General features: G+C 34.2%; 1 protein-coding gene across 1 annotated transcript; it reads left to right on the forward strand.

The window, feature by feature from the left end:
• The first annotated feature begins 18,894 nt into the window (after window positions 1-18,894).
• Window positions 18,895-20,494, forward strand: LOC124943280 (zinc finger BED domain-containing protein RICESLEEPER 2-like). Its single transcript, XM_047483818.1, has 3 exons — window positions 18,895-18,982; window positions 19,064-20,361; window positions 20,453-20,494. The coding sequence occupies exons 1-3, from the start codon at window positions 18,895-18,897 to the stop codon at window positions 20,492-20,494; spliced, it is 1,428 nt and encodes a 475-aa protein (XP_047339774.1).
• Window positions 20,495-22,039: the final 1,545 nt, after the last annotated feature.

Below are 22,039 nucleotides of genomic sequence, written 5' to 3' on the forward strand. Positions count from 1 at the left end.
AATCACATGCAAGATGTCCTTAAATAGATTTCCAAGAGACGCTTGGCTTAACCGTCATTTTTCCTAAGGGTAGGACCCATTAATTAATGTTAGACGTCTTTTCCCACAAAGTCATCATTAATTTTGGGGTATATAAGTCATTTTCTCTTAACTTGAAAGACACGTGTCTTCATGTTATTTGAGGATGACTGTTTTTATGTTTGAGCGGGAAAATTAGATGACACGGCATGTGAGACAGCTGTCCTTGATCAGTCTAATACACAAGTAGTTAGACGTTTTTCTTACTTCTACAATATAAGAGATCGAAACGTCTATTAGACGCATGAGTCTATTAGACGCAGGCGTCTAATTACGTGTCTTATAGACGTCTACGTCTATTAGACGTCGACGTCTAATTACGCATGAACAACACGTATTAGACGCGTGTTTAGTTAGACGTGAGCTTCTAGTTTCTTTTGTCTTATAAACGTCTAACCGCGCAGGTTATTAACCAAGACATATTGACTTAGATGCATAGAATGTGTAAGTAAGAATACGTCTAAGTGCATGCATTTTCTTTTTAGAAAACCTCGTCTAATAGACCGATTAAAGAATTTTGTCTGCGTGCATCTTTATTTTTAAAATAAATTTCCCTCTCTATTTATGCATGTACAAAATGAATGAATAAATGTTTTGAGGTCTTTAAGACCAAAAATATTCTTAAAACATAAGACACTTAGTCCTTAGGAATGGCAAGGGCCATTGTTGATCTTTTAGAATATATACTCACAAGAGTATGCTCCATGCTTCCTTCTTTCAGCTTCCCTGTATCACCTACACAAGAAAATATTTACAAACTTTGGTACCCACATTCAGTTGGGTCCTCGATCAATCAGTCCCTTAGGAATCCATATTTGAGTTATTTTGATGGATTTCCATTTTGTGTTGTAATTAGTGCGTATGATTTTGACTTAGCAGACGCCTTCCTGCTAGCCACTGATCCCTTAGCTTTTGAAGATGATTTTCTTTTAAAACTCCTTGACTTTGAGTAAGGTTTTAGATTGCCAGACTTGTTGGCTGCATCTAACTTAATTTTTAGCCTACTAACAATTGGTGGAACATAAGTTATTTCATTCTTCAAAGCTAACTCCTCATGGATTGAATCAGATTTAATGTCAGTTAGGCTCCCTTTGACAAAACTTATTGGCTTAAACTTGTCTGTTTCGGGTTTAACTTTTTACAGGACTGATCTGTGTCATTGTTATCAAATCCTAAACCGGATTTGGATCTAGCAGGTTTCAACAGAATAATCTAATATTTGACATCTTCTCATGACCTTGTCCAAGCACTAACAATATAGTTTAACCTTTTGTTTTCAAAAAAAAAGAATTTGAATCTGTTCCTTGAGCATTTCATTCTCAGATGAGATCTCGACCTTGTCATTTTCAAGAGTTTTTAATTCTAGAGTTTGAGACAAATCAGGTTGAGACATTTTAGATGAAGAATTTATTTCATTTAAGGATTCTGCTAGGTTTCTGTACTCTATGACCATGTCATCTAGTACAACTACCAGTTGTTCTCATAAAAATTTTCAGAAGAGAAGTCAAATACCTCAGATTCTTGAGTTTCTTGTGCTTTTGATGGTTGTACTCTTGACGGTTGTACTCTTGACGGTTACCTACTCCTTGAAAAATTCTTTTGAGCTTTATACCAACCCCTGTAACTGTTCACCTGACAATTACCTACTGCCTGGAGACTACCAGAAGACTTGTCACTACAACAAAATATAGTTTCGACAACGCTTATATGCCCACGCATATTAAGCGTGGGTAAAAGTCAAGAGAATAAAAAAGTTTTGCCAACCTTTAAAATATATACTAACAACCTTTATTATTATTTTTTGTTTTTTTATATATTACGACCTTATAATTTATTCACTTAAAATTTTAATATTTTTAACTTTATAAATATTTTATTTCATTATTTTAATTTTTTATAAATAAATTTTATTTAAAACTTTATTTATATTAAAATTTAATTATTAATTTTTTATAACATAACTATCCTTATGTCTTTTAATTAATTATTATTTAAATTTAATTAAATTAAATAAAAAATATATAAACTAAATATAAATTAGATATTATATTATATTATATTAAATTAATATTTTAGATTTTTTATGAAACTAAATATATAGATATTTGAATTAACCTAATTCAATTATTTTATTTTATTTTATTTTGTTTTTTTATATATATTGGTTGACAACCTTAAAATTTTAATATTTTTAACTTTATAAATATTTTATTTTATTACTTTATTTTTTTATAAATAAATTTTATTTTAAACTTTATTAATATTAAAATTTAATTATTAATATTTTATAATATAGCCAATTCTATGTCTTTTAATTAAATTATAATTTAAATTTAATTAAATTAAAAAATATATATAACTAAATATAAATTAGATATTATATTATATTTTATATTAAATTAATATTTTAGATTTTTTATGAAACTAACTATATAGATACTTGAATATAACCTAATTCAACTATTTTGGTTTGTTTCTCTCTCTTTAGAAATGCTTGGCGGCTGAGGCTTGCGAAGAAGATGCTTGGCGGAGGCTTTTGCGAAGAAGATGCTTGGCGGAGGCTTTTGCGAAGAAGATGCTTGGCGGAGGCTCTTGCGAAGAAGATGAATATCTTGAGCAGCGACGAAATCCAACACCAAGAACAAGAGAAATAGCTGACTCCTAATTTGGCGATGGGCGGGAAAAGGACAGACCGAAGCTGACTCTTCGTATGCTACTAGTCCTCTTCTCCGCTACTGGTTGAAGATCGATTTGAAGGGAGGCATAAGGGGTTTACCCTGCATTTCGTCATATTTCTTGGTAAGTTGTAAAAATAGCTATAAACGTGTAATGAATCATATCGAGTTTATTGAGAAATTTGGTTGGTCGATTATAACTGTTGTTTTAGAGCAATTCGATCTAGCTTTAACGTTTTGGTTTTAAGTCGAGATTGATTTATGTTTCTTTCAATTTGGACGACTATCAGTTTGATTAGTTGTTACTTTCTGTTGTTCCATCCACATGTTTGATAAAATGCTTCAATCAATGAGATTTTGTGTTTGAACTTTCCTTGCTCAGCTGGTTTAGAGATTTTAATAAAATCGCCTATACATTCATCCTAATGCATGATTTCACCGTTATTTATTTTTAAACAATCCAGGTGATGGAACAGGGAGTTGAAAGTGGTTTCTGACTAAGTTTAGTTGAAGTTGGTAGGAATTTAGTGTGAATTGTTGCTGATGGATGAAGTGTTGATCACTCTCCGAGTCTTTCCATTACCTTCAAGTATTTATTTGGTCTGTCAAATGCATTTTTTTATCATCTTCTTAATCCCATGTCTAATTTATTCTTGCTCTAAGTCAACCTTTGTTGCATATATGCACTGTTTATGGGAGAACAACCACACAGTTCTTGTCAAGAGGGATTTCATTATTATGAGGTATTTATTTTTTCTTACATTCTTCAGAATCATGAATTGTGCTTTTCTTTTAAGAATTTATTGTCTACCCTTATAAATGAAACAAAATTTGGTGGAAGTTAAATGTGAGGAGATGTGGTTATGCAATTGTTTATTCATTAAACAGTTTTTGGTATATCAGCTAGAAATGTTGATACTTTTTTCTTTAACTTTTTTGAATTTTTTACAAGGAATAAGAGGCCTTTTTCCTTTAGGCTTTATCCCTTTTTAGTTGTAGCGAACCCCCAAGTGAATATTTGCGACAAGAAATGAATCCAAATTTTATGATGACTGACCCTTTTAATCATAAGATAATTTGTTCTTGGATTGGAAAGTTATGGGGCTTATGTAGAATTTGTTCTCACCCATCCATGCTCTAATAGTACTCTGTTTTGTTCTTTTAAATGCAGATAAATATCGTTCAGTTATCCCTTTTTAGTTGTAGCGAACCCCCAAGTGAATATTTGCGACAAGAAATGAATCCAAATTTTATGATGACGGACCCTTTTAATCATAAGATAATTTGTTCTTGGATTGGAAAGTTATGGGGCTTATGTTTAGAGGAGAATTTGTTCTCACCCATCCATGCTCCAATAGTACTCTGTTTTGTTCTTTTAAATTCAGATAAATGTCGTTTAGTTATGGGGCATGTGTATTCTCTATTTACCAAGGGCATCTTCTAAGTCTCAAGGATCTGTTGGTGCTAGCTCCAAAAGCAACTCAAAGGTTGCTGAGAGATTTGTCGATGGCCCTAATCTTGGTCCTCGAGGTACATACCAAGGGCATGATGATACTGTGGAAGATGTGCAGTTTTGCCCATCAAGGTAGGAAGAGTAGTATCTACTATCAAGACCATTGATCTAGGGTTTTTTTGTTGTTCTTGAACATACAAGGACTATACATGTTTATTCATTCTGATTTTTTACATTTCTCTCTAAATATTCTTGCTCGTTTTATAGAGATCAGTAACTTTACATGTGAACTTGTGTTACAATCTCTATGAACATTAAGTCCACTACTTTAAAAATGTCAGCAGAAAAAGGTTGTGAACTGGAGAATTATCAAAATCTTGTTTTATAGTTCCTACACTTGTTATCAAGATCATTACTCTCACAAAAGTATAGATCACGCTTTCTGCAATAGGAACTGCCTTCCCAAACTCTAGTTCATAATGAAAGTCTAGCCTAGTGAAATCTAGAAATTTAGCAAATGTGGAGCACTATTGTTATGCATTTTTTTTTTGTTTCTAGTCATAAAATTGTTATTATGGATCATCTATATTATTATATATTTGTCAGGATATTCCCGAGTAGCACTGAGTAAATTTTATCATCCTGGTTGCTTGCCTTTTTCTTCTGTCGTATATATAGCTATTAATATTGTTTTGTCTGACTCTCTTTTGTACTAAAGTGGGCAGGAATTCTGTAGCGTTGGTGATGATTCCTGTCTGATATTATGGGATGCAAGATCTGGTTCTAGTCCTTCTATAAAGGTACATTTTTGTTGTAATTCACTTCACGAACTTAATAATTTCAAGTTTTTCTTAGAAGTGATTATGATTATTACTACATCATTGGGACAATAAAATCTACTAGGTACTGCCTCAATAAAGTATATTATGCTTTGGATCCAGACTTAGTACTTCTGAAAACTGAGGCAACTATTTTTTAGAATCTTCTTTTGTGAATTAAATCTAATTGTAGATTTCAGTTGAAAGCGAAGAGATCAAAAGTTTATCTTTTTCTTCATCACATTATTTACTCATTTCATATTATGGTAATAAAGGAGCAAAACCATAAGCATTTATTATAAAATGCGCATATACTCAAATATGAAAAGAACAAAATATAAATGATATTTTATTCTTATCATCTTGCAAGGTGCAAACACAAAGATTACCCAACCTTTTGCAAAATTATCCATCAATACATGATATATACAATATTTATTTTGATGATTATAACTATTGATAACATCTAATATATAAGTGTAATAACATGTTAGATTATAAATAATATATAAGAGTTCATGTTTGTATTAAATGAATTGTCATGGAGGCTGCTAGTCAATTATACGAATCACTGAGGAAAAAAGAATGACCCCCTATAAAGCTATTCAAGTTAAAAATAACCATCCGAATTCCTGTTTTCTACTTAATGTGACCGCGTACCATTTTTGTTGGAAAAAATCCCCTCTTTGCTCAAAGAGGATGACTTATTTGGAACCCTATTTTATAGTCTACAGTAATTTCATTCTGTTTCTTGCCTTGCTAAAAAGGAAGATGCGGGTTTAAGATCCCTAAATCCTTACATGCAACATTATTACCAGTTCACCTTTTGCCTACAGTCCTGATCTATCAATGGCATTCACTTGTCTCTTCTGCAGGTTGAGAAAGCTCACGATACTGACCTTCATTGTGTTGGTTGGAATCCACACAATGTTAATTTTATTCTGACAGGTATGTAATTTCCTTGCCATTACGTGATTTTTCAGTGAATCTGTTAGAAGTTAAGTTAACGCGAATTCATATACACATTTCTACTTTCTGTACATGAGGGTGTAACTTCATTGATGTGTTGCTGAGTATTTTCTATAGTTTTTGATTTCGAGTTTCATTTAATTTGCATGGTATTCAACAGATCGGTTGATTATTCTATACGCATGTTTGACCGTCGAAATCTTAAGTCTGGAGGGGTTGGATCACCTGTTCATGTATTTGAAGGTCATAATGCTGTTGTTCTTTGTGTACAGGTTTGCAATATATGATCAGTTATTATTATTTTTTGATTTATCGGTTGAACAATAGCTTCTGATAATAAATTAATTGTAGGTTGATTTTTACAATAGCTTTGACAATTGTTTCAATAATTTATTATTATTGTTTTTTTCAGTGGTTTTCAGACATGTCACTGTTTTTGGCAGTTCAGTAGAAGACAATATTTTGAACTTGTGGGATATTGAAAAGGTCTAAAGCTTAATCTATTAAATTATAGATTGTGTATATGCAATGAATGAATAGACACAAAGGTCTAAAGCTTAATCTATTAAATTATAGATTGTGTATATGCAATGAATGAATAGACACAACTTTAGAATGTATTTAATGGTTTTTATATTTTTGATTAAAAGCTTTGTATTAGTATTTTTTATTTATTTAGAATTTTTGTTTAAATTTAAAAATAATTATTAAAATATATAAATAATTACTGTAAAAAAATATAATATAATTGCATGAAAGCAGTAAAGAAAATCTGGACAAAAAACTATAAACCGAATAAAAAAAATAAAATAAAAAAACGGAAAAAATAAAGGGTTAAAATTAATTCAAAAATATATGGTATTGGCGACGCTTATTTTAATTTTACCAACGCTTATTTAAGCGTCGCTGGAACTTACAACGACCCTGCTTTTGGCGACACAAGTTTAAGCGTCGGTAAAATCTTTTGCGACGCTTTTAAACGTCGGCAAAAGTCTTTTTAAGCGTCGGCGAATGTCTCATTTGTTGTAGTGTGTATCAGAATGGAAATGACACATTCCGATCCTTTGAAGATCTTCCTCTACACATTCCCAAAGAATATCTGTTGTACCAAAAATCAACTTTCAACATTTCCATATCTTTGATCTTGTCTTGATTTAAATCTGCCCGTTGGAAATGTTCGTTGGCTTATGATTATCCGGAAATTGAATCAACCGGACACATATCGGTTTGTTTCTAAAGAACCGGTTGATTGGTCCTACCGTTGAGGAGAGGAAAAACCGATTTTTGATAACATGTTCATCGATTCTGAGGTTTAAATCGGACCAGTCTTTTGATAAGATAAATCAATTAAGTTGATTCTGGTTTGAGCTGTTTCAGAAATATAGATTTGACCGGCCAAAAATGTGACCGCTCCTTGTACCTACACATAAAGTTGAATTTAATTAAGTTCTTTAGATAGTTAATTACTTATAAATTAACTATCTAATTTATCTAACATCAACTATTGAAGAAGGGAGGTTATTAGAATGTAATTACGTTGAGCAGACGTCCCTCCCGTCTGAAGATCAACTAGAATTTCCTCTCGTTGAGGAGGAGGCTGTTGCTCCTGCAGTTGAGAAGACGAAATCCTTTCAGAAAGAGACGTCCAAAGTTCCCCTGACATCTGAACAAAGGAAGTCGTCGTCTATTGAGGAGGAACTCTCGAAGCCGTCTAAACAAGAGCAGACCCCGTTTACTGAGGGGGAACGTGCCCATTCCCAAAGAGAAGAGAAGACATATGAAGAAAGGATGCCCACTCTTGAACCCTTAATCACTTATGTCATGTAAGGACAGTCTTCTCCCTTCATGAACATCTTCCTGATCCTCCTTTTCGCTCTGAAGACATCTCAGGTTTTTTTAATAAGATGTATACTGAAATTCAAGGGAACGAAAGTGACTCCAGAGCAATGGTACATGCTCCTCAAGCGCCCGTCCAAGACAATGAACCAGGACAGTCAATAGAAGTAAGTCTTCGGGCCAATCTTATTCGCTCTATTCCGGTTGGTTCACAGATTGTCTCCTTTGTCCCTCCTTCTTCTGAGGAATCCTCTCCTAGAGAAGAGAGCCTCCGCAAGGACATTCTAGATACATTGGGCTCGATGTAGCAGAGCTTACTAGATATTTCCTCCAGACTACAAAATCTTGAAAAGGGGTCTATAAAAACCTCTAAACCCATGTCTACTTTATCTTTTGCTCACAAGAACATCGATAAAAATCTGTTGCAAAATATGTATGAAGTAAAGATTCTTCACATTCATTATAAGAGAATGGAGAAGAATATGGATAAACAAAACTCTGATATTCATGCCGAGTCGAAGTCCTTTAGTCTTGAGCTTCACAATGAGACAAGTTATTTGATTGAATCCATAAATCTTCAAGTGATGGAGGTCTCCAAATCTCAAAGGACGGTAGAAGTCGAACAATTAGATCTAGTAGAGGCTATAGCTAGGCGTTTCCAGGATGAAGAAGACGTTGAGGTTGAAGTTGCTAAAGCTAGAACCCTTACCATTGCCAACCCTGATAATATTAAAACAGGGGAAGGTAGCAGTAAAGGGGGTTCAGTACTCATGGCACTCGATCCAAAAGAAAACATGGTCAAGGCGGCCGAGGTAGTTATCAATCTAATCGAGGTGACCGCGATGGAAGAAACGATAGAGAAGGTGGTGGTGGTGGTGATCGAGCTGTAGGTCAGCTGCATAACCTTTTAACTGGGGAATTGATTCTTCAAGACAAAATTTAAAGAATTAAAAGGGAAGAAAATTAAATCTATCATCTTAGGTTATGTATTCAAATACATTGGATAATTTTTAAGTTCGTATTCTTAATGGAATTTGTGTTCTTAACTCGATTGTTCAAACTTAGTTTTCACATCATCAAAAAAGGGGAAATTGTTGGGTTAAATTTAATAGAGAAAAGAGAAAATTAATTAATTAATGTAAAAGAATATGAACAACATAATTTTGATGATATGGTTTGAACAAAACTAAGTTGAGTTATTTACCATTGCGCAGGTATAGATCTAAAGAAGACTCTCTATTCGGATGCGGTCTAACTCCTTTAGACTTGGTCTAAAGGTAAACACATTTAGACGAGGTCTAACTCCTTTAGACGTGGTCTAAAGGGAAGAGAAGTTAGATGAGGTCTAACTCTTTTAGACGTAGTGTAAAAGGTAGCGTAGTTAGACGCGGTCTAACTCCTTTTAACGTGGTCTAAAGGGAAGCGCAGTTAAACGCTATTTAACTTCTTTAGACGCGGTCTAAAAAGAAACTCATTTAGACAAGTTCTAACTCCTTTAGACGTGGTCTAATGGAAAGCGCAGTTAGACGAGGTCTAACTCCTTTAGACGTGGTCTAGAGGGAAGCACAGTTAGACGATGTCTAATTCCTTTAGACGTGGTCTAAAGGGAAGCGCAGTTAGACGAGGTCTAACTCCTTTAGACGTGGTCTAAAGGGAAACGTAGTTAGACGCGGTCTAAAGTGAAGCGCAGTTAGACAAGGTCTAACTCCTTTAGACGTGGTCTAAAGGGAAGCGTAGTTAGACGACGTCTAACTCCCTTAGACGCGATCTAAAGGGAAGCGTAGTTAGACGCCGTCTAACTCCTTAGACGCGGTCTAAAGGGAAACGTAGTTAGATGCTTTCTAACTCCTTTAGACGTGGTCTAAAGGAAAGCGCGGTTAGACGCGGTCTAACTCCTTTAGACGTCCGAAAGAGCGTCTAAGTATATACTCACTCAGCTCATCTATAGTTACCATTTTCAGTAGTATGACAACTTAGCCACAACAATGAATGAACAAATTCCACGTTCTCCAATATTCGAATTGTCCACGATGTAGTACAACTGAATATTAGAAGATATTCAGTGCACTACATGTCTTGTACGGTCACTATCCCAATGCATATTCTGATGTACCTTCGTACTATTGGCGGTCATCCAACAAACAAATGCCACGGGTCCTCAAAGAAAGTTCGATTGTTGGTGCACTTCAACTATAAATGGAAGTCCAAGGACAACAGACGAAAAACCAGTTACCAGTTACAAGTTTAATCACCGACTCACTTACTCACAAATTTTTTCTTACCTTCTGATTGTCCTATCTCTCTAAAAGGCTCAAGAGAAAATTACTTACATTTTAGTTGTGATCATACTATAATTCATATACTGTCTTTTATGTGTGAAATTTTAGTGTTTTAAGTTGAACAGAGGTTATTTTGTTCAACAGAGAGTTATCTAAAAGTTTAGAAGCAGCCAGTTGTTAAGCCTTGTGGTTTTTAATTGGGTTTGTGTAGTGTGTTCTATACCTACCAAAGTCTTCTAGAGGATATCCTTCCAATTGTGGAAGAAGGGGTGACGTAGAAGTTTTATCTCCGAACATCCATAAAACTCCCTATGCTCTTTACTTTTTTCCATTTACATGAAGCTTCAAATTCAACAAACGTTTCCTCACTTGAACTTGTTCAAGAGTTTGTGAAGATTTGCATAGAACAGAAACATGTTTAAATTGCTACACGTATGATATTTTAAATTGATGTCTTTTAGTTAATGAGTTTTTTGGGAAAATATTTTAATTAAATGACGGTTTATTTTCAAATAATGTCTTTTGGACACGTGATCTTTCAAATTCTATTTAAGGATGACTTGCATGCCAAAAGGAATTTTTCATGCCATCTTCGAGATTTTTCCGAAAAATCCTAGATTCTTCTCTACCTTCTCTCTAAAGAAAACCTAATTTCTTCATCGCCTTTTCTTTAAACTCGAAGATGTCTGTTTAGAAAACTATCCTTTTCTCTCACAATACATTGCAGGTAGATTTCGAATTAGTCTACAACTATGAACAACCGGAGATTATTGATATACTTAGAACACTAGAGGTGTCCGTCTTGAAAACGTTCCTCAGAGGACCTTTCATTCTTCATGAAAAGGAAGCTTGAGAGTTCTTTAGTTCTGGGAATATCATTGGAGACTCTATCGAGGAAACGATGAAGGGCGTTCATATATCCGTTTTTGAAGCCTTATTAGCTGAGTTCTTTGAACTTTCATCGGAGGGTCACTCGTTCGACAAGGAGATTCCGTCCAAGATCATCTCTAAAATGCAAATCCTATTCTCGGACATCGGTAGTCCGGTAAATATCAATGGGAAGAAGAAGATTCTCAAACACCCCTTCTATCTTCTAAACGATATTGTGGAGAAATCACTACAAGGAAGAGAAGGTTCTTTTGACACCTATACTCAAGACCGTTTTGACTATATGGTGGTTTTAACCAAAGGGATGCCAGTCAAATGGACATACGTCTTATTTTCAACTCTTTGCCAGATAGTTTCTCCATAGAGCAGACAGAGTTTGGGAATCTCAGTCTAACTCAGTTGGCTTTTGGAGCATCTGTAGGTTCCTGAAGGCGAGGGTGAGGTTGTTAACCCTTGCCGAATATTGACGTTCGACACTGTGAAGATCTTCCTTGCGCACATGAAGATTGTCAAGGAATTGAAGTCCGAGTCCTCAGCCCAACAAACGAGTGGTCAATCAATCACTCGGTCCAAACGTCCTACGACTTCCAATCGCAAGACCCCTGCTAAGAAGAATAGGCCTTCTGTTATGGAGTCCGCTGCCTGCTCCAATAGTCGTTAGAGGGAACCCATCGAGAAACTGGAGAAGTTGACTCTCTGCCTATAAGGGCGAGGTTCAAGGGAAATCCTATTGCCGTAATTCCTCTATCCTTGATCTCACCGTCTCCTTCATCTAGCCCAATGAAGGAGAGGGTTGTAACATCTACTCCTATTTTTGATCAGACGGAGGTGTTTGAAGCGGTTCAGACGACCTCCAATATTTCTCCTCGTTTGTCCATGGCCGATTCTCTTGCGATTCAGCGCAAATCATTGTTGCAATCGCCTGCCCATGGTTGAGTTCAGCCAACGCTATCCCAGGTAACCCCTTCTACACTGGCCGAAGTGCCATCTATTGAAGGTCCCTTGGTGGAACAGACTACTGGACCGACTGCTGAGACAGTTGGTGTAAATATTGAGAACATTCAAGAGGAAAACACGCCTGTCTTCATTGCTGAACTAGTAGTGGATGATGCCATTGGTAATATTGAAACTGTTTTTCCCGAAACAGAGTAGGAGGTTGTCTCCTCGTCTACTGCTGCTATATTGAGGAAGCACCCATCTAGACGACTGTTGTCCCTACTACTGCTCTTCCAGAAAATTTTATCTCTAAGAACACAAGTCCTTTTGCCTTGCTGAGAGCAGCACGGGGGGCTGCAGGAATCTTTTTCAGAGAACTAGCGCATGCTCCTAAACCTATCGAAGTTGCAGGAAAAGGTGTGGCCGAAGACACTCTTGAGCACACATCCGAAGCCAATCTGATTTTTGACCTCATTGTGGAGGATGTTGAGGTGAAAGTTGTAGAGTGAATTGAGGCTTTTGATACTTGGATGATCCACATACTCCACTCTCCATACGCCGAAATTATCACTAGCAAAAATATTACAAAGGAGTGGAATGAGCTATTAAAAATGGAAAAGGCTATTCTCTCATGGGCAAAAATGACAAGTGTCCACGAGGCCCTTAAGAAAATAGAACTCGTCCCGGCAAATACAATAGGGTGTGTTCTTTACCCTCTTCTATATTAAAGGAAGGCTAACTTTAACTCCTTTGACAAGTCTACTCAAATGGATGCAAAGTTTCTTAACCGCCTCGACTCGCTCATGGGTCCTACTGCTCCATTTCCAATCAATACGTTCATAGCACTAAGTTGTGTCGATTGGATGTCTTTAGAATCAGACCATTGCGTGTAATGATCAACTGTCTAGACGCTGATGAGGAGGTTCTACACATTGATGATATTCTGTCTCATCAAGGCGAGCCTTGTCAAGTTCTCAGAACTGAGCAGATGCCCCTCCCGTCTAATGCTCAGCAAGAAACTCCTATTGTTGAGGAGGAAGAGGTTCTTCCTCCTGTGTCTGATCATAAAGCTATACCCATTCAAAAGGAGACATCTAAACTCTCTACAACAGCCGAATAGAGGCAGATGCCATCTGTTGAGGAGGCTACATCTCCTGTGTCTAAATAGACGCCCTTTCTTATTCAGAAAGAGACGTCTAGCATACCACCCTCGTCCTAACTAGTATATACGCCATCTGTTGAGGGGGGACTCTTAAAGTTGTCCGAATAAGAGTAGACATTGTCTATTGAGGGGGAACGTGACCGTTCCCAAAGGGCATCTAAAGTCGAAGTTGTTAAGTCTTCCTCTTATCTGAAGAGAAGGAGTTTGAAGATAAGGAGTCTGAAGCGAGGATGCCTGCTCCTCCAACCAGAACTCATCTATCTCTTGTGAGGACCATTTTTTCCCTTCATGAACATGGTATTCGGTCTGAAGACATTTCAGGATATGTCAATGAGTTGTGCTCTGAAATACAAGGAACTTGAAGAGACTCCAAGGAAATGATAAATGCTCCCCAAGTACCTGCCCAGGACAGAGAATCAGAGCACTCGATTCAAGTTTGCTTCTATGATAATCCTCTTCGTTCTGTCCCTGTTGGTTCACAATTTGTCTCCTTTTCCCCTCCTTCTGAGGAAGCTTCTCTTGAAGCTAAGAGCTTCCGCAAGGTTCTCATGGATGCGTTGGGCACAATGTAGCAGAACCTTCAAGACATGTCATCCCGGCTGCAAAATCTCGAGAAGAGCTTTGTAAAACCTTCTATAGAACACGTATGAAGTAAAGTTCCTCAAAACTCAATATAAGAAGATGCAATCGAATATGCACAAGCAAAACTTGGATATTCATAACCAGACCAAGTCTTTTGCTCTTGAACTTCTTGATGAGACGAGTTCTTCGATTGAATCTCTATATCTCCAATTGCTTGAAGTTGCTAAATCTCCGAAGAGTGCTGAAGTAGAATGTTTAGAAGATGTTGTGACGGTTGCTAGACACTTCCAAGTTTAGGAAGATAGGGTTGCTGAAGTCGCTAAAGTTGCTGATGATATTAAAAAGGAGGAAAAAAGTCAACTAACAGTAATAAATTAAGGAGAATCTCGTATTCATGGAGCTCGTTCCCAAAGGAGACTAACAAGAGGAGGTCTTCCTATCCAAGATGATGATGGAGGTCGCAGAGGTGGTCGAGGATATAATTGAAGCTTCATACAACGTGTACTCGACGACAATGATCCTAATCGCTAAATACTCAAGAACTAAAAGAGAAGAATCTTGAACTTTACTTTTTTTTTCTATCTTATGAACTACATGTATGATTATAAATAGACTAGTTGGTTTACGAGATTATGTTTGTAACTCGAATTTTAACTTAGTTTTAACATCATCAAAAAGAGGGAAATTGTTAAATTAAATTAAATAAGGAAAGATTAAACTAATTAAGAAAAAAATAATTAATTAACTTAAGAGATAAGAACGACATAATTTTTATGATGTGGTTATATAAAACTATGTTGGGTAACTTAATTTTGTGCAGGTACGGATCTAAAGAAGACTATCTATTCGGACGTCGTCTAAGGAGTGCGCGGTTAGACGTTGTCTAACTCTTTCAGACGCTGTCTAGGGAAAGTGCGGTTACACGTCGTCTAACTCCTTCAGACGCGGTCAAAGGAAAGCGCGGTTCCACGTCGTCTAACTCCTTCAGACGCGGTCTAAGCAAAGCGAGGTTAGACGTTTTCTACCTCCTTCAGAAGCGGTCTAAGAAAAGCGTGGTTAGACGTTGTCTAACTCCTTCAGACGAGGTCTAAGAAAAGCGCAGTTATACGTCGTCTAACTCCTTCAGACGTGGTCTAAAGAAAGCGCGTTTAGACGTTGTCTAACTCTTTCAGATGCGATATAAGGAAAGCACGGTTAGACGTCGTCTAACTCTTTCAGACGCAGTCTGGAGAAGAAGCGTAGTTAGACACCGTCTAACTTCTTCTTAGACGCGGTCTATTGAAGAAGCGCAGTTAGGCGTCGTCCGACTCTTGATCAAATGTCCGAAGGAGCATCTGTTTCTCTACTCAGCTAATCTGTTTTATCGTTATCAGCAGTCTGACAAGCCATCTAATCTCGACAAATGAAAGACCGACACGTACGCGTTTATCAGTCAAATTTCCCACGTTGTATCTCTCTAGTACAATACAATATCAAAGTATATTCAGTGCACTATCAGTCATGTACGGACACGATCCCAATGCTCATAGTCTATTGTACTTTTGTACTATTGGCGGTCATCCAATGGACACATGCCACATGTTCACAAAGAAGATTTGACCATTGGTGCTCTTCAAGTATAAATAGAAGCTCAAGAACAACAGACGAATCGCTGGAACTTGAATCTCTCTCTCAATAACGGATAACTGAGAACTGATAACTTGATCCATCAATCTCTCTCTATCGTATCTTACTTAAGCTCTTGTTATCTGATTGCTTAATCTCTCTCAAGATTAAGTGTGAATTAACTACTCACTGTGTGATTACTCTATATTTCATTCAATGTTCTTTCTGTGTGAAACTTTAGTGTTGTAAGTTAAACAATGGTTGTTCTGTTCAATAGAGAGCTAGCTAGAAGTTCAGAAGTAGGCAGTTGTTAACTCATGTGGTTTCTGACTGAGTTTTTGTAGTGTGTTCAATACTGATCAAAGTCTTTTAGTGAATATTCTTCATGTTGAGGAAGAAGGGGTGACGTAGGAGTTTTATCTCCGAACATATATAAACTCCTTGTGTTCTTTATTTTATTCCATTTGCATTCATCTGTGTGAATCTTCAAATCCAACAAACTATTCCGCACTTGAACTTGTTAAAGAGTTTGTGAAATTTTGTGAAGAATAAAAATAGATTTTAACTTCTAACAGAATTAAAATTGAATTGAAAGTCATAAGTTATTAACAATAGTCAGACCACAGTCTCTATTATCAACACCGATCCTAACATATTGACGCGTAGCAATGGTCGAATCTAATTCTTGGATACGTGAATTGACCGAGAGGCCAGATATTTAGGGATCGTTACTTGACCGAAAGTTCAGATATTGATCGTGAATTGATCGGAAATCTAGATATTCAGGGATCGTGAACGATTGAATCTCATTCGTAAATATGTTTTAACTATATGATGGTTGTATATCATGTGGCAGTCTGCTGTTAGCGCAACACACCTGTTGACGTAACACTTTTGTTGGCTTCTTCAGACTGCTGCTGAAGCAAGGCTATTGCTAGCGCTTCTTCAGGATACTGTTAAAGCAAGGTTGTTGCCAGCGCTTCTTTAGGGTGCTTCTAAAGTAAGGTTGTTGTCAGCGTTTCTTCAAGCTGCTGCTGAAGCAAGTCGACTGCCAGCGTGCTAAATTCAACTCTATTGTTGGCAACCCTACTGCCAATGCTTCTTCAACTCTACTGACGTCAGCTCCTGCTCGCGCCTCTTCAACTTTACCTGTGCATTAAACATTTGCAGAACTTAGTTTTATTCAATTATCAATGAATCATCAAAACTACGTCGTATTGATTTTTATTATCCTTAGTTCATTTTAATCAATTTCATTAAATATTTCTTCTTTAATCTTAATTAATTTTCTCCTTTTTCTTTCTTTAACTTAATCTAATAGCTATTAATTAGGTTTTTTCCGATCGTTTAATTGTCATCCTTTAATCATAGCTAGAGTTTGTCTAACTTTTATCCTTGACCCTCCAAGTTTTTGGATTTTAATGAAATGATTTTAATCATTTTCCCAACAAAAAAAATCATACTAGATTACATTATTTTGCCTTATATTAAATATGACATTTACAAAATTATTCATTAAATTAGAGACCCATAAATTCCAACATAAACTAGTTTTAGTGATTTAAATGGAAAATAGTCAAAAACAAAATAGTGTAATTATTCCCTCAAACCTATTACATGAGTCCATGAATCGTTTAAAGGCAATTTTCTCGTCAACCGTTCGCAAAAAAATGAAAAAACATGAAATTGGAATAGAGGGGCTTTGGCTCAAGGTTGAGCGATCCTTATCACTTGCAAAAGTCATTTAAGAGAAGATGACGAATTTAAAAAGAGGATGGGGATCCCACACAAAAAAAAATCATCATACTAATTTTGAATATGCTCGGATTCTTGTGTTTTTGAGCTATGAACCCTTGTTAGTTGCAGGATCAATCGGAGCACCTCCTTTTGGCCATTTGCAACACTATAAGCTCTTAGATATATTACATTCATGATGTAGCTTTGTAGTTCTTCAAATATCTGATTGAATGAATAATGTCATTTTATTGTTTTAGCTATCTTTTGTTCAATCCCTTGGTGTAAGATAGTTTAAATGTGTCAGTGCAATGATTCTAGATTGAATGGGAGGTTTGAAACGGATTAAAAATGAGAATTATGATTATTTCGAACATAAACAAAAAATGATTTTGGATACAGATTTGTTTGAATTTGTTTTCTTTTTAAACTAATATTTTATTTCTTTTCTAGGTATAACTTCTTAGCATCGCTACTCGCCTACAAGTATTAGTAATTTTCTTAATATTTTAGGTTTAAGATCCATGACAATGATGTAGACTCATGTTTTAAGGACATAGTTAAATACATGTTTAGTGTTGGATTCATCGTTAGAGGTAATTTTAGGATGAAATAAATAAATAATGTGTAAAATAATATTTTTTCAAATGGTCAAAAGTAGTAAGTAAAGATCGTCATGTAATTGGCACGTGAGACTAGGGTTGTAAATGAATCAAATACTTTTGATTCGATTCGGTATTCGTATTCGAATTTTGATATTCGTATTCGTAATTTTGTGATTCGAATTCGAATAAAAATATTCGATTTGATTCGACTAATAAACGAATACGAATACAAAATCTAGATATTCGATTCGGTATTCGCTAATATTCGATTAAATATTTTATTATTTATATATATATTCTATTATATATATATTATATATATATATATATCTATTATATTATATTATATATATATTATATTATATATATATATTATATATTATATATATATATATATTATTATATATATACCATTTTATTAATTTTAATTCTGTAAATATTATTTATTCTAAAACCCTAGTATATATATATATATATTTCTTTGATTGAAAACTTAAAATTCACATCTAGTCATTCTGCTGCTAATCACGTAAAACCTATCACCGCCTCCATCTCATCTCTTCTCTTCTCCAGTCGACGTTACTATGATCGAGATAAATGATGATGAATGTGATGGTGCCTTGCGAATTGAGAATGTGAATGTTGATGAGGAGAAAGATAAGAAAGAAGGTAAAGATGATGAAGTTGAGGAAGAAGGTAAAAATGTGGAAGATGGTAAAGATGATGAAGTTGAGGAAGATAAGGGGCATTTTGAAAGGAAAAAGAGAAAGACAGTTTCTAAAGCTCATACCGAATTCATTGAAGTGATCGGAAATGATGAAAATTTTAAGTACCAATGTATATATTGCAAAAGTCTTCTTTCTAGGCCAACTAGCGGTACAACAAGTCATCTTTGGAATCACTTGAAGAGGTGCGTGCAAAAGAAAATGCACACTGAAAAACAAAAGACATTGCAATTTCAGCCTATCAAATCTAAGTTTGAGATGAATCCTTTGTCAGATGGTAAATATGATCATATGAAGCAAAGAGAGGTCATTGCCCATTGGATTTTAATGAATGAGCAACCGTTTAATGTTGTAGAAAGTTTTGGTTTTACTTTCATGTTGAGTATCAACCAACCCCTATTTGAAAAGATTTCTCGTGCCACGACAAAGAAAGATGTCATTAATGTATATGACATAGAGAAGAAAAAATTACAATTGGCGTTGAGAGACATCAATAAGATTTCCTTAACCACTGACATTTGGAAGTCAAAGGTGCAAAAGATTTCTTAAATGTGTGTCACTGGTCACTTTGTTGATTCAAATTGGAACCTTCACAAACGACTTCTTAGCTTCATACCTCTACCTCCTCCACATGCTGGTAAATTTATTTTTTATAATTAAAATTTTTCTTGCATTATATTTATTGTTTAGTAATTTGATTTGTTTATTTGGTATTCAGGTCATGATATCTTTAATGGGCTTATGAAGTGTACAAAAGATTGGGGGATAGAGCATAAAGTCTTCACTATCTCTGTGGGCAATGCCTCGAACAATGATTCAGCAATTCGAATTGCTAAAGAAACATTCTCTAAGAGTCGTAAGTTGCAATTAGAAGGTAAGTTGTTTCATGTTCGGTGTACTACACATATATTGAACCTTGTTGTTCAAGATGGTCTTTCTGAGATTCAAAATATTATTGATGATGTCAAAAAGAGTGTGCGATTTATTAACCAATCAGAGTCTAGGTTGAGAAAATTCTCAGATGTTGTGCATCATTTAGGAATCCAAGTAAAAAAATTGATCATTGATTGTCCAACTCGTTGGAATTCTACATATGAGATGTTAGTTGAGGCATATAGAGTTAAGGATGCATTTCCTATATTTAAAGAGGGTGAACTTTTTTATCGTCATTGTCCTAGTCCTGATGATTGGAAAAAAGTGAAGGATGTTATTGATATTTTAGAGGTTTTTTATGAAGCGACTAATGTAATTTCTGGAGTTGATTATCCTACTTCAAATGTTTATCTTGCTGTTATTTGGAGAGTCAAGCATGTATTGAATGAAAAAGAAAATCATGTTGATGAGTTTATTCGAGTGATGATAAAAAAGATGAAGGAGAAATTTGACAAATATTGGGGAGAATGCAATCTTTTGATGGCAATTGGAGCGATACTAGACCCTAGGTTCAAAATGAGATTGGTTGATTTTGCTTTCGGTAACATATATAGTAAGGTTGAAGCACTTACAAATGTGATGAAGGTTCGAGAAGTATTATATAACTTGTTCTTTGAGTATGTTGAAGTTGATCAATCAAGATCCCGAAAGTCTACTACTTCAGTACAATGTTCTTCTACATGTGCGAACTCCACGTCTAAAGAAAAATTTGTGCCTTCTGGTTTGTCTATGTTTGATCGGTATTTGGATACTGTTGAGGTTCATGATCCTCTAAAGTCGGATTTGGATATTTACTTGGAGGAAGGGGTTTTCAGAACTCAAGACGAGGATACAAGTGTACAGTTTGATGCCTTGGCTTGGTGGAAATCTCAAGAATTAAAGTTTAAAATTCTATCCAAGTTAGCTCGTGATGTTCTAGCTATCCCTATTAGTACAGTGGCATCAGAGGCTACATTTAGTGTAGGAACGCGAGTGTTGGATCCTTATCGATCAAGGTTAACATCTGATATGTTACAAGTGTTGATTTGTGGAGCAGATTGGGTTCGTCAAATTCATGGGATCAAGAAACCCCTTATGACATATGTGAGTTCTCTATTTATTTTATAATTTATTTGAGTTATATGCATGTTTTCATAAATAAATAAATTTTTAATTGATTTTTATTTTTGTTTAGGAGCAAGAACAACCGATCAATGTCATGTTGCAAACCACTTGATTTGCAAGCCATGAAGGATTCGAATATTGATTTACAAACCACTTTAATGAAATGTTCTTTTGATAACTATTGTTTATGTTATGTTACGCGGAAATTTTAATTAATGGCTTGCATTGTATTGGGAATTGAATATTGAAATCGTAATTTGAACATTATTATTTAATTTTTATTAGGTAATTTTATTGAATATTGTTATGTATTATGTAAAAATATTAATTTTCAAATTTTCGAATAAATTGTATAAAATATGTTTTAAATAAAATCGAATCGAATACTCGAATCGAATCGAATAATACGAATATCAATTTCAAATCGAATACGAATCACATTAATTATTCGAAAAAATTTCGAATACGAATACGAATATTCGAATAGTTTCATGAATACGAATCGAATACAGTAATATTCGCTTCGATTCGATTCGTTTACAACCCTACGTGAGACATGTAACCAATCACCGAATCAAGCACATAATCTCTAAAATGTGTTTGAACATGTAAAATATAATTTTTTCCTAATGTCTCAAATAAATTAGGTGGTAACTCTATAAAAGTCAAAACTAATCTGAATCGACATATTTTAAATTAACTTTAGTCGCGCTTACTATTTTGATTTCTTGTCTTACTCGATATTCGAGAGTAAGATGAGCTATGAGGCACGACAATTGAGTTCTTAGCTCATTTTTATTAATGGTCGATTTTTGACGTTAAAATAAATATAAAATACATTTTCAATTCTTTTAAAAGTTAATATTTTTCGTTAAATATATTTTTAACTTTTTTTAATTTAATTTTTATTTTATTAATTTGTCTTTACATTTTTTATTTTTTATATATGTTTATTAAAATTTTGTTTTATTTATTTTTTATTTCAGTATTTTTATTTAATATATATATTTTAAATATATTACAATGACATTAATTTTATATTATTTAATAATAATAATTTAATATTCTAATATTTTGTGTAACATTTATTTGAAATATTATAATATTAAATTATTATTATTATTATTAAAATAATATAACTACTTAAAACATGTGAGGCTCGTTTGAAAACTTATATTGGCTACATTTTATTGATTTTCTTTTTATTAATTTGGCTAAATTTCAAATTAATTTCAAATAATATAATTTTACATTATAACTTAAAATAATAAATATATATCATGTACTTAAAATATAGTATTAATTACTATATTTGTATGTTATTGTTTGAATATATATTACATATTTATTATATTTTATGGAAAAAATCTATGTATATATATAAAAATAATAAATAATTTAAAAAATAATAATGCTATTTAAAGACAAAAGAAAAATATTATGTTAAATATATTAATCTCTTATTTAAATATTTTTATTAAATAATTAATTTAAAACCACAATTTAGGTATTAAATTTTTAATATAAAATATCTTATCATTAGTTAATGTGAGGAAAACTAACAGTAATAATTGTTAAATAAAATTAATATACATCAGCCTTTAGAAGGTTTAATTTACTAATTTCTAACATCATTTCAATTATTTTTCATTAATTG

The sequence above is a fragment of the Impatiens glandulifera genome, chromosome 6, assembly GCF_907164915.1.
Source record: "Impatiens glandulifera chromosome 6, dImpGla2.1, whole genome shotgun sequence".
Classification (NCBI taxonomy): Eukaryota; Viridiplantae; Streptophyta; class Magnoliopsida; order Ericales; family Balsaminaceae; genus Impatiens; species Impatiens glandulifera.